Genomic DNA, 13,038 nt, shown 5'->3' with positions numbered 1-13,038 from the left:
CTGAAAAAGATAACCAAAAAAGCAAACTACACACCAACTTCACTTATGAATATCAATGTAAAAATTCTACCTAAAACATCAAAATAACCCAGAAGATAAAAAAAGTGACCTAGAGAACATTAAATATGTTACATCATACTTGTGTAGGTTTTAAGGTACAGAAGTATGTTTTACTATTAGAAAAATCTATTTTACTATTTTTTAACTATTTTATTATTTTTACTATCTATTTTACTATTAGAAAAATCTACTTCTATATTAAAATATTGAAGTAAAAAAATAATCATTTCCAAAGATATTTTAAAAAATGATAAAACTAAACATCAATTTTCCATAATGAAACTTTCAAAAAATGGGAATACTTATTTAACTTGGGGAAAAGTACAGCACAACTTCAACAGCACCATATTTAATAAGAAAAATCTACCCCCAGCCAAAAAAAGAAAAATCTCAAAGCACTGACATAATAAAAAGTACTATCACCACTATTATTACAGTACTGTGTAGTACACTGAGGGACAAAATCAGAGGTAGAAAATGTGGAAAAGAAAGGTAAGATTAACATTTTTGTCAACAATAAAACAATTTACGTGCAAGATCAAAAGTGAAAAATTATTATAAAATTTAAAATGTCATTAAATTCAGTGTATCAGAAATTAATAGTCTCAATAACATTCATAAATACAAAGAACTATTTAGAAAACATAACAGAAGACTATACTTACAATCACAACAAAAAAATATGGAAAATATGGGAATTTAATAAGTAAGATCCCAAGATTTTCAGAAAATTAAAATGCGCACACAGATGTGACCAAATGGAAAGGTGCTACAGGTTGAATTGTGTGTACTGCAAAAAAGATATGTTGAAATCCTAATTCCCAGTACCTCAGAATGTGAAGTTAGTTGGAAAAAGAGTCACTTCAGATGCAATTAGTTAAAATGAGGTCATACCAGAGCAGGGTAGCTCATAATCTGACTGGTGTTCTGACAGAAAGGATGCAATGTGAACAAACAGAAATACAGGGAGAACAACATGTGAGAATAAAGACACAGTCTGGCCTTGTGCCACTGCAAGCCAAGGAATGTCTAGGGCTACTAGAAACTGAAAGAGGGAAGAAAGGGTCCTTCCTCTACAGATTTCAGAGGGAGTATGGCCTAGCAACACCTTGATCTAGGATTTCTAGCCTCCAGAACTGTGAGAATAAATTCCTGTTATTCTAAGCCACCAGTTTGTGGTATTTCATTATGGCAGCCCTAGGAAACTAAGAAAATCACATTGCTGGAAAAGAACATTCAACCACAAAAATGACATTTATTCACAAGCTAACCTATCAATGTAATTTCATTAAAAATATTTGAAAATACAGGTAACAGCTCAAAGGAAAACGATGTTAGGGGTTACCACCTTAGGAAATGCGTAAGAGAAGAGCTACTTTTCAATATGTATCCTTTTGTACTTTAGAGGTTTTATACTATAAACATGTATTATGTATTTTAAAAAGTAAATAAAATTGTTCTGAGTACTGCATTAATAAAGTGAGAACAAACAATGGGCAGATAAAAACTCAATCAAAGAGCTGGAACATAAAATTGGAAGAGCCTACTTAGCATGACTGGATAGGGAGTAAGTAATGTGAGCAGAAGGGAAAACAAAAAGGGAGAAATTAAGCTTAAATATGGTATAATAAATACATGAATTTATTTCATCCAACCCAAAATCACACCAATGTGAGATAAAGAAAAATGCATAAACTAACAAAGACTATGCAAGAATAGATGGAAGACCATTCTCTTAAGAAATGGAAGCAGAAATGCTGTCAGGTCAGGAACATGAGGCAGAGGATACAAAATAAAGGAACTGCCTCAAGCATAGAGTAACTACAAGCCTACCTACTTCCTGAAGGATAACATTCAGTTCCCTGTTGCTGCTTAGCTCCAAGGTCGGAAAATGGAGATTTTTCTCCCTCTCTGCCAGACTGATAATAAAGGAAGGGAAAATTCCTGTGCAACTGTAAAGCAGGTAAACTTAAGAGACTTGGTTGCAGATTACACATGTGAAAAGAAGGCAGAATACTAGCCTTTTGGGTAACTTAGGAGAAAAATAGAAGTCCCATTAAGCAAATGATGTTGAAGGTCAGATTAGGCTGCCAAAGTACATCCAAAGAGAAATGAAAAAGAATTTGATTCCACGTACAATAAGGGCTTCAATACGAAAAACAGATGCATTCATATACAAGAATTGGTAAACTTTTTCTTAACATGTCAGATAGTAAATATTTTAGGCTTTGTGGGTCATACAGTCTTTGATGCAACTATTCAAGTTTGCCACTATAATGTGAAAGCAATCCTACACAAGATGTAAATGAATGGGTGTGGCTATGTTTTAATAAAACTTTATTTTCAAAAATAAGAGGCAGGCTTACAAACCATAGTATAGTTTGCTGATGATCCCTGTTCTAGATCAGAGTACTCATTTTCTTTCCCTAACAGTACCCTTTTTTAAAAAAGCAAGCCAAGGAAGAACTAGCCTACCACTAAAAATGAGAAGGTGCTAAAACCAGATCTGTAAGATATATTACAAAAGAAAAAACATAAAATAAACAGGATATAAAGAAAACAGAAAAAAGGCACCAGCTAAAACAATTATGGCACACAGTAAATGAAAATGTTGGCTATTTCCATGAACGGCAAGGCTTAATGAAAATAAATCTATAAATCAAGAGCTGAAAATCTAAATATAAACAAATGAAGTGGAAACAATAAGAAAACAGAAAGGGATAGGTGAAAAAAATAAGTGGCAGAACCAAGGAAAGAAATGGAAGAGAAAAATAAAACCAACCAAAACGAAGAATACCATGCACATCGGGGGAAAAAGAGACTAGGTAGTACTTAATATTGAAATTATAGTACGATAACCTCACACTGAAGAATAAGCTAATGGTAAAACAAATTCTGTTGCATCACTGGGCTTACAGAAAGTAGCATAAATCTCCAAGAACACCACAATATACTCTACCAACCACACCTGAATACCATGCACTAAAAAAAATGAATAAAACACAAACAAACAAGTATTAGCCAAAATCAGGTCTGCAAGAGGGATTTAGAAAGCAAGCAGGAAGATGAATTTGACTTGACTTCCTAGACAAATCAAAGCCTATTAACTGAAGCATAAGCCTCGGGCCAGGAATAAGGAAAAGAAGATCAACTGAGGTTCCTACAAAAAGCCAGCACATTCAAAGAATGGTCAACTGGTCTTCACTTGGTAATTGCTGTTGGCATCTATCAGAAGCACATATGAATCATCTTTGGAAGAATGCAACCCCAATTTAGGACAAGATTATTGCAAAAAGGTTTAAAAATGCTGAATTCACAATCAAGCAGTCATCAACCATGTGAAGAATCAAGTACAAGAGGCAAATCATTTAATCCTAAGGACTTAAAATATTAGAATTGTCAGATACAAAAAACAAAACAGCTACACAGAATATTTTGAAAAAAGCAAAGGATAAAAACACGAACATGAACAAGCCACAGAAATCGGAGTGAGAAAGATGTAGGAGAAAAAAAGCCAAAAAAAAAAAAAAAAAAGGAATTTCTAAAAATACAAAACAGTACTACTGAATTTTTTTTTAAGCAAATGAGATAAAAGATGAATAAACACAGCTGAAGAGGGAATGAGTAAATCTGAAGATATATCTAAGGTAATTACTGAGAACTCAACACAGAAAGGGAGACAGAAAATAGTAAAGGAAATGAAAAAAAAAAGAAATATGGAGGAAAAAAGATCTAGCCTCTGATTTTAGGAGTCCCAGAAGGAAAGTGTAGAGAGAATGAAGGAAGCCAATATCTGATGATGTTGGCTAAGAAATCTACAGCGTTAAGGAAGACAAAAATAAGAGCACTATGGGAAATGTTATACTAATAGATTAGAAAATGAAGATGAAACAAGTTGTTAAATATAACAGACTACCTTGGAACATCAGTGTATAGTAAAACTTTACAGATACAGAGCAAACTTAAGTATTTATGGAAATTAGGTTGTTCAACTCGGTAAAAATTAATTTGAAAAGCAGAATTAAGTGGGTAATTTTCTAGAACAATATAACCTATTACCAAAAACTAATGCCAAAAGATACAAAACACCTATAGAGAACAGTATAAAGTAACAATGGATAAAAGCTGTCAAGAGCACTTTACCTCAGTAACCCACAAGGTCCAAATAGGTGAACAAGTAAGATAAACCAAAATTTTAAGGGAGTTATATGCTATTATGAGTACTCCAGAAGGAGAAATGGTTTTAAATTCTAATTATGAAACCAGTGTAACAGTGCATCCAAAGCCTGAAAAAGTTTGAACAATTATTTAAATTCATGGTAAAAATGTAAGCATGAATAATTACGAAGAAGTATGAAGACATAATTCACCTATATACATGAATGAAAAAAAAATAGGATAATCCCTTGTAAGGAAAGATTATTTTAACTAAATGAACATTAAAAAAAAACTTAAGGTTCCAAAAGTACCTCAAAGAGGAATGTCCAACTGTGAAAAAATACTGGAAAAAGATACAAAAGATAAAAGGCTTCTCACATCAATATAGTCATATAAATTAAAAATTCAACAGAAAAAAAAAATTCAACAGAAAAACAGGCAAAAGACATAGGCCATTTATAAAGAAATACAGAGCTTAAACATATGAAAACATCCTTGATTTCATTCATAATAAAGGAAATACAAATTAAAACTAAAATGAATTTTCACCTATCAAATTGGGAAAGTTTTTAAAAATGCTAAGACTATGTTGGCAGAAATTCCTGGTAGAAATAAAAATGTAGTTTCTTTGGAGAGCAAAAAAAAGACTTGGCACTATCTACTACCAAATTAGAAATATATGCATGTATGTGTATATACATATTGCCTACATGTGTATGTATATATATGTGGGTCTATGTGTGTGTATAAATACATGTGCAGACAACTGTGTGCACAAATACATGACAAATGCAGCAGAAAATAAAGCTATGAGAAAAGTATCACTGACTTGAAAACTGAGTAAAACAGCTGTAGCCATTACTGAAGTATGAAAGCAAAAGCTAAAAATACAGTGGGAAATGTAACTGAGTACAAAATAAAATACTAAGGCATTTATAATAGAAGGAAGAAAAGAAAGTCTTTAACATAAATGTCAACAGTTTAGTTGAGCAACTGGTTATGTGAATATGCAAATGCAAAATCAAAGAATCCTATGTAACAAGGTGGGCAGAGAGACTGAAGATGCTAATAACAGAATGATTGTCAAAGTAAAGCTGGAAATGAATTAGGAAATGCTAACACACAGATAAAAAGGCCAACTAGTCCTTTAAGTTCTGTGGAAAGAAGAATGTTATCTAGAAAAGACATCTTAGGTTAGTAAATTATTCACATAGACTATTATTACTTAAAAGTCTACAGTCTTTAGGAAAATATATTTGGAGAACATTTCAGAGGGGTCAACTAGTCATGGATTAACCATTAAAGAGTTCTGGTCCCACCTCACCTGTCTGTTCCCTCCCTAACTAACCTGGATAGTGTCTCCTTAACACTTCTTCCTCCACCACCCAAGGTTCCTCTTCTTGCTCCAACTTGAAAATCACATCAGGTTTGGTGAATGGACAGCCTGTCAAGGGAAGTAACATAAGATTTGGGCAAAAACACCAGGCACAAAAAAATCTCAGAACACTGAAAAAAAAAAAAATCATTCAAGAATTGACATTGGCCCAGGGAAACCAGGCTTTCTGAAGGACAAGGACATGGTTTGTGGAGATGCTGCCCCTGAAACATAAGGGGGATGACCGTTTGCTTTGAAAGCTGCGGCACTTGTATTCATGTAAGCAAAGGCACCTCAAGGCGAAACTCACTCTAACATTTAAAGGTTCCACGCATTTCAGAAATTTGGGTGAAAAGTATTTTACTCCCCGAATTTGAGTTACACAAGAAACTACCCTTACCCACTGTGATTAAGTTGTTATAGTTTTCTAGCATCACATTCCGGTACAGGTTCCTCTGAGCAGGATCCAACTGCTGCCACTCCTCCTGGGTGAAGTCAATAGCCACATCCTTGAATGTCACTGTTCCCTGTAACAACACACTCCTACTCAATCTGAAGTCATCCCTTTTAAATGACATAGAAAACATACTGAACCACGTTCTCAGAGTACCCAAAGGTAAGAGGTTATTTAAAATTTTAGGGGGTGTTGTTATTTTCTAAACAAACAAACAACAACAAAAACCCAACATATTAACAACATTCTGTCAGTCTGTGTTCATTCACAGAATCAGCAAGCATGTATCTTAAATACCTACCATAGGTTTAAGGAGATCTTCGGCACCAAATTATACTGAGTGTGGAAAATGGGAGGAACATAAAATTTTACTCATGTGGTTTGGGAACTCACTAGATGCCTGTGACTCATTAAGGTAGGCGAAAATAAAAACTGGATTTGGATGGAAGCAGAAACAGGGATAGAATGATACACACAATTTGAAGTACAGTAGCAGCTAGATGTATTGTTCATTAGATCAAGAGAAATTTAGAAAAACGAGGATGTTTTGTTCATAAGCCTATAATAAGTGTCTGCAGCCATGAAAATGGGAAATGGGAAAATGGGAAATGCTAACTTTGTTAGCAAATAACAGATAAATAAAAACAATAAATAAAAAAAGATTAACAAAGTTTTTTAAATGGTCTGAACCAGAATCACAACTAGAAGCATGAGAAAAGAGTATCAAGAAAGCTTTAGAATAAGTTCAGAAATGAGGTGCCAGTGACAAGTTTTATGAGAGCAATATGATTTGTATATAGAAATATAATGCAATCTTCCTAGTTAAAAACTGTATCAAGAACTAATGATGTACTATACGGTGGCCAAATGAACATAATAAAAAAAAATAATAATACCTGAATAATAATAAAATATAAAAATAATAATAAAAAACCTGAAATGTTCAAAAGATTAACAGAGGGAAAAAATCTTCAACAGCAACAGAACAAAGAGGTCTGTCCAAATCTCCTACCCTTTGAGGAATTTCTATGAGAGACTGGGTGAGATGAAATCACCAGGAGCTAATTCACAATCCATGTTTCTAAGAATTTATTTGTAGGTCTAAAAGGACCCTATGAATATGAACATCTACTAACACAAAGGGTTCAGAGTAGGCTGTGGGATTGAAATCCTCTTTTGGAATCCTTTCTAATAAGTATCAAGGCCTTTGATATAAACAGGTTTAAGAAACCAAAGGCCATATGCCTGAATAAGATATCTCTCATTTGTTTCCCTGACTCAACAACTTGATTTCCACCTATGGACAAAAGTGCTTTTGTGGGAGCTGTCAGAGCACCATACACCAAGAGGCTAAGGAGGAGACTCACCTACTCATGCTTTGGGTAACAGGCATTTAAGAGCTCAGCCCTAGGTGTGGATTTTGTAATGACCCATGAACCAATCTACCCCTCTTGGCTGAGGTCCTGGACCTTTGGAAAATACTATCTTAGATAATCACCCATGAATAAGAGAACTTTTGTGGAAATCCAGTCTGTAGCAGAGAAGTCCCAGCATATTGCTGAGAACAAAAAAAATATGAGTTTGGACTCATCACAGGGGATAAGAACAGTTTGATTTTACTCACATCACCTGTCTCCCAAGGTAGCACAGTTTAGGACCATGAGGGATGTTCATGGCCAATGAACTTATCCCTGGAGGAAAGTGAGAATGTATGAGTGAGCGCTTGGTTTCCTAGCTGTGTGGGATAGAGCCAAAGTGGCTCATTTCTCTTTCACTGCATCCAGAGTACTGAATTCTGAGCTGCATGCCTGGAGGGTAGAATGAGTCTGGGAGAATAGCAGATAAAGAATCTCATAAGGCATTAAAGGGATCCAGATCTTACTGTGTTGCAAACTCCACTAAGAAGCCTGCTCATGAGCTGCTCCATATAATTTGCCTACAGATCCCCCTCACCCGTGGGCACCCTCAGTTCTGCAGACCTCATCTCCACAAACTCCCACCCCACAGCATAGAGCCAGTCTGAATGCAGGCAAGGAAGAGACCAGAAACGTGAGTTTTAGTGCTGCCTTTGGAAAAACAACAAGGAGGCTGTCAGCAAGCAACCTGGTGTGCTGCAGGATGAAGAGAAGGTAGACAAGCTTAAGAATTCTGCTACAAGAGAGAGCAAGAACAGTGGTAGAACAAGTCTTAGAACTTGATAGAAGTTCTAAGAAAGCCTCAGAATCCCTAGCAGTGCTGATGGAAGTTATTTCTCTCCTTCAGGAGAGAAATTAACTACTTTCAAGTAGTTAATGACTGGAGGATGTGAGAGCTACTTCAAATATGAAGATAGCAATGCAGAAACTTCAAGGAATATGAAGAAAATCAAGGAAACATGATACTGCCAAAGGATCACAATAATCTATCAGTAACTGATCTCAAAGACATGGAAACGTGATTTTCCCAATAAATATTTCAAAGTAGCTGTTTTAAGGAAACTCAAAGAGCTACAAAAAACACAGAAACATATCTTGATATTAGGAAAACAGACATGAACAAAATGAAAATTTCTCAGAGAAATCATAAAAAAGAACCAAACATTCTGGAGCAGAAGAATACAATAAATGAAACAAAAATGCACTGAAGAGCATCAACAACACAATGGATTAAGCAGAAGAAAGAATCTGTGAGTTAGAAGACAAAACTATAAATTATCTGTTCAGAGAAGAAAAAGAGTGAAGAAGGTCTACATGAATCATGGTGCATCATCAAACAAAACTATATTCACATTATGAAAATCTCAGAATGTGAAGACTGAGAAAAAGGGCAGAAAGCCTATTTAAAGAAATAATGCCTGAAAACTTCCAAATCTGGAGAGAGATTTTGATATCCAAGTTCATAAAGCTCACAACTCTTGAGATCAAGAGCTGACGCCTGCTCTACTGACAGAGCCAGCCAGGTACCCCACCACTGTATACTTTAAACTAACACAATATTATATGTAAATTATATCTCAATAAAGCTGAAAAAAATTTTTTTAAAAAGAAATCAAAGTGCCAAAGTCTTAAGACCCTGAAATTCAGGGAGTTCTTGGGAATTCCCTTTAACAGGGATAATGACCAAACTAAGCTTGAACAAAGCACCCGGTTAAGAAGTAGGGCTGAGGAGAAAACATAATGCAGAAAGCTGGTCCTAGCATAATGGTTTCACTAATCACATAGAAGCACAGAACCATGTTAGATGAATTCTTGATAATACTGCCTCAGCCTCAGATTTCTCCTAAGATGGATCAATAAACTAGTAAATAAAATTTAAAAACAAACACCACAGATTTGGCAAGAAAATCCTAACTGCACCCAACTCAAGAGTGAGAGAATTCAAAAAGAAATAATTAAATAATCTTGAAAATACTTAATATAATTTTGCAAATGTGAAAATAGTCTAAAAATGAGAAATCTAGACCTTATATACATAAATCTCCAGATTTAAAAGTTGCTATTTTATTTACTTATTTGTCAGACAGAGGATGCAGGACTTGAACCCAGAGCCCTGGGATCATGACCTGAGCTAAAGGCAGACACTTAACTGACTGAGCCACCCAGGCAACCCTAAAAGTTGATGTTTTAAACATAAATATGAAGCAGGCAAACACTAACCCTATCTACCCTGCTAGCACTGTGTCCCCCAACCCGACGTCCCCCTGCCACCCTTCCCCACCCAACTCATCCACCTCAGCAGGCATCCCTCTAAAGCAGCTCCTACCTCCTTACCCTTGGCAGGTAGCCTTGGACAGAACTGTGCCACTCCCAATGGATTCCTGCTCTGGGGAGGAGGACTGATAACAGCACACACCAGTGCACATGCAGTTCCTGAAGCAGGGTCTCTTAGTTGGTTGTACAGGGAGCAAACCCTGCCCTTCAGTGCACCTGCAGCTGTGATAGAGAGGCTAATTGTAGACAGGTAGGCTAAAAGTTGGCCCTAGCCACCAATAAGCGCATGTTGGTGGTAGCCAGGCCCCTCCACAACTCAGGGAGCAAATCCTGCTCAATATGCCCACAAAAAGCAAAGCAGGGGGTGTCTTGGTGGCTCAGTCAGTTAAATGTCTCCCTGCTCAAACCTGCTTCTCTCTCTCCCTCTACCACATCCCATTTGTGCTTTCTCTCTCCCTGTCAAATAATTAAAAAAAAAAAAGCAAATCAGGTCATTGCAGCTGGCTTAGCTGAAGGCAAATACAGCTCAGGCACAAGAGGAGGGAAGCCTACACAGGGGACACCAGTGGAGCACCTGGTTCTGGTCACCAGTTGGGATTGCATTACATGGAACCACAGGACCTCTTCTACATAAGCCTCAACTTTCAAGACCAGGAGATGTAGCTAACCTACGTAGTACACAAAAAACATACACAGAAAATCAGACAAAAGGAGATAGAAGATTATGTCCCAAATGGAAGTACAAAACAAAATCAGAATTAAAAAGCTAAACTAAATGGAGATAAGCAATATGCCTGAAAAAGAATTCAAAGTAATGATCATAAAGATTCTGACTGGACATGAGAAAAGAGTGGATGAACTCAGAATTCAGCAAAGGCACAGAAAATATGAAAAAGAACCAATCAGAGCTGAAGAATTCAACAACTGATATAAAAAAATACTAGAGGACATTAACAGCAGATTAGAGGATGCAGAAGAATGGATCAGTGATCTGGAAGAAATGAAACGAGATGAATGCAAAATAAAAAAAACAAGGAGGAGGAGGAAGTGGAGGAGGAGGAGAAAAAGAAAAGAAGAAAAGTGAAGAAGAAAGATATAAGAAAGAAGCAGATGCAGAAGAAGAATAGGTTAAGGGAACTCTGCAACGTCATTAAGAGAAATAACATTTGTATTACAGATATCTAAGAAGGAATGGGGGTAGGGCAGAAAACTTCAAAGAAATAATAGCTGAAAACTTCCATAATGTGGGGAAGGAAACAGCCACATCCAGGAGCTGCAGAGAGCCCCAAACAAGATGGCCCCAAGTAGGTCCACACCAAGACACACAATTACAATGGGAAAAACCTGATAAAGAGGGAATTTTAAAGCAGCAAAAGACAAGAAAAGTTACATAACAAGGGAAACCTCATAAAGTTATTAGATGATTTTTCAGCAGAAACTTTGCAGGCCACAAGAAAGTGGCAAGAAATATTCAAAGTGCTGAAAGGGAAAAACCTACAACCAAGAATACTCTATCCAGCAAGGTTATCATTCAGAATAAAAAAGAGAGAGTTTCCCAGACCAAAAAAAAAAAAAAGTTAAAGGCGCTCATCACCATTAAACCATCTCTATAAGAAATGATAACAAGAAAGCTTTAAGTGGAAAAAAAAGGCTAAAACTAGGGGTAAGGAAATTATGTAAGAAAAAAATTCACACGTAAAAGCAAATGTATAATAAAGGTAGTAGATTAATCACTTAAAAGGCCAGTACAGAAATTAAAATGTAGAAGTAGCAACATTGATTATATCTATGAAAATTAGTCAAGGGGCACAAAAGTAAAAGATGTAACATATGACATCATTATATATATAAAATGTCGAGGCAGAGTAAACACTCCGAGCTTTTATTTTATTTCTTATTTTTTTTAAAGATTTTTATTTATTTATTTGACAGAGAGATCACAAGCAGGCAGAGAGGCAGGCAGAGAGAGAGGAGGAAGCAGGCTCCCTGCTGAGCAGAGAGCCCGATGTGGGGCTCGATCCCAGGACTCTGAGATCATGACCTGAGCCGAAGGCAGCGGCTTAACCCACTGAGCCACCCAGGCGCCCCCACTCCGAGCTTTTAGAATGTGTTCAAACTCAAGCAACTTAATATACACTGCTATACACAAAAGATGTTATGTATGAACCCAAAGATAACCACAAATCAAAAATCTATAATACATATACAAAAACTAAAGGGAAAAGACCCCAAGAATAAGACCAAGAAAAACCCCATCAAACCACACAGGAAGAGATCAAGAGAAGAAAAAACAGAAAAGCTAAAAGTAAGAAAACAACAAAATGGTAATAAGTACATACCTATCAATAATCCTTTAAATGTAATGACTAAATGCTCCAATCAGAAGACACAAGGTACTAAATGGATAAAAAACCCAATACCTATCTATATGCTACCTATAACAGATTCACTTCAGATCTAAGGAAACACAGAGACTGAAAATGAACAGATGAAAAAACATATGCCAGGATACCAATACTTATATAAACAGAACAGACTTAAAGACTAGCAAGAGACAAAGAAGGGTACTGCATAATGATAAAGGGATAAATGCAAGTGGAGGATATAACAACTGTAAATATCTATGTACCCAATACATATATAAAAGACATTAACAGACATAAAGAGAGAAATTGATAATAATACAGTAGTAGTAAAAGGCTGTAATAACCCACTTAAACCAATGGATAGATCAATCAAACAAAAAATCAACAAGGAAACCGTGGTTCTGAATGACACATTAGACAAGATGGACCTGACAGATACATACAGAACATTACTTCCCCAAACAGCAGAATACACATCATGTTCAAGGGGGCATGAAAAATTCTCCAGGACAGATAATATTTAGACTTCAAAAGAAGTCTCAATAAATATAAGAAGACTGAAATCACACAAAGCATCTTTTCCACCTCAATAGTATGAAAACAGAAGAAAAAAACTGGGAAAAACAAACACATGGAGGCTAAACAACAGGTTACTAAACAACCAATGGGTCAACAAAGAAACCAGTGAGGAAATTTAAAAATATATGGAGACAGGGGCACCTGGGTGGCTCAGTGGGTTAAAGCCTCTGCCTTCGGCTCAGGTCATGATCCCAGGGTCCTGGGATCGAGCCCCGCATCAGGCTCTCTGCTCAGCAGGGAGCCTGCTTCCCTTCCTCTCTCTGCCTGCCTCTCTGCCTACCTGTGATATCTGTCTGTCAAATAAATAAATAAAATCTTAAAAAAAAATATATGGAGACAAATGAAAATGAAAACACA

The 13,038-nt window shown here is 36.0% G+C and overlaps 2 protein-coding genes across 3 annotated transcripts in view; one reads left to right on the top strand and one right to left on the bottom strand.

Annotated features, from left to right (window-relative positions):
* LOC111161453 (zinc finger protein 527) overlaps positions 1-13,038 on the top strand; it is a 511,863-nt gene that overhangs the window by 223,146 nt on the left and 275,679 nt on the right. Inside the window, exon 9 of the mRNA XM_022525113.1 lies at positions 4,517-4,525. Coding sequence (XP_022380821.1) covers positions 4,517-4,525 — 9 coding nt within the window. The remainder of the gene's footprint in view (positions 1-4,516; positions 4,526-13,038) is intronic.
* The window catches only part of LOC111161454 (zinc finger protein 569), a 47,541-nt gene that overhangs the window by 2,938 nt on the left and 31,565 nt on the right, over positions 1-13,038 (bottom strand). For both annotated transcript variants that reach the window (XM_022525118.1, XM_022525119.1), the window contains exons 3-4: positions 5,994-6,120; positions 5,567-5,662 (exon numbers count right to left, since the gene is read on the bottom strand). In XM_022525118.1, the coding sequence (XP_022380826.1) occupies positions 5,567-5,662; positions 5,994-6,120 (223 nt within the window). The remainder of the gene's footprint in view (positions 1-5,566; positions 5,663-5,993; positions 6,121-13,038) is intronic.

The sequence above is a fragment of the Enhydra lutris genome, unplaced genomic scaffold, assembly GCF_002288905.1.
Source record: "Enhydra lutris kenyoni isolate GAN:26980312 unplaced genomic scaffold, ASM228890v2 scaffoldscaffold85, whole genome shotgun sequence".
Lineage (NCBI taxonomy): Eukaryota > Metazoa > Chordata > Mammalia > Carnivora > Mustelidae > Enhydra > Enhydra lutris.
The sequence above is the reverse complement of the archived record's forward strand: the minus strand, read 5'-3'. Positions and strand labels throughout refer to the sequence as shown.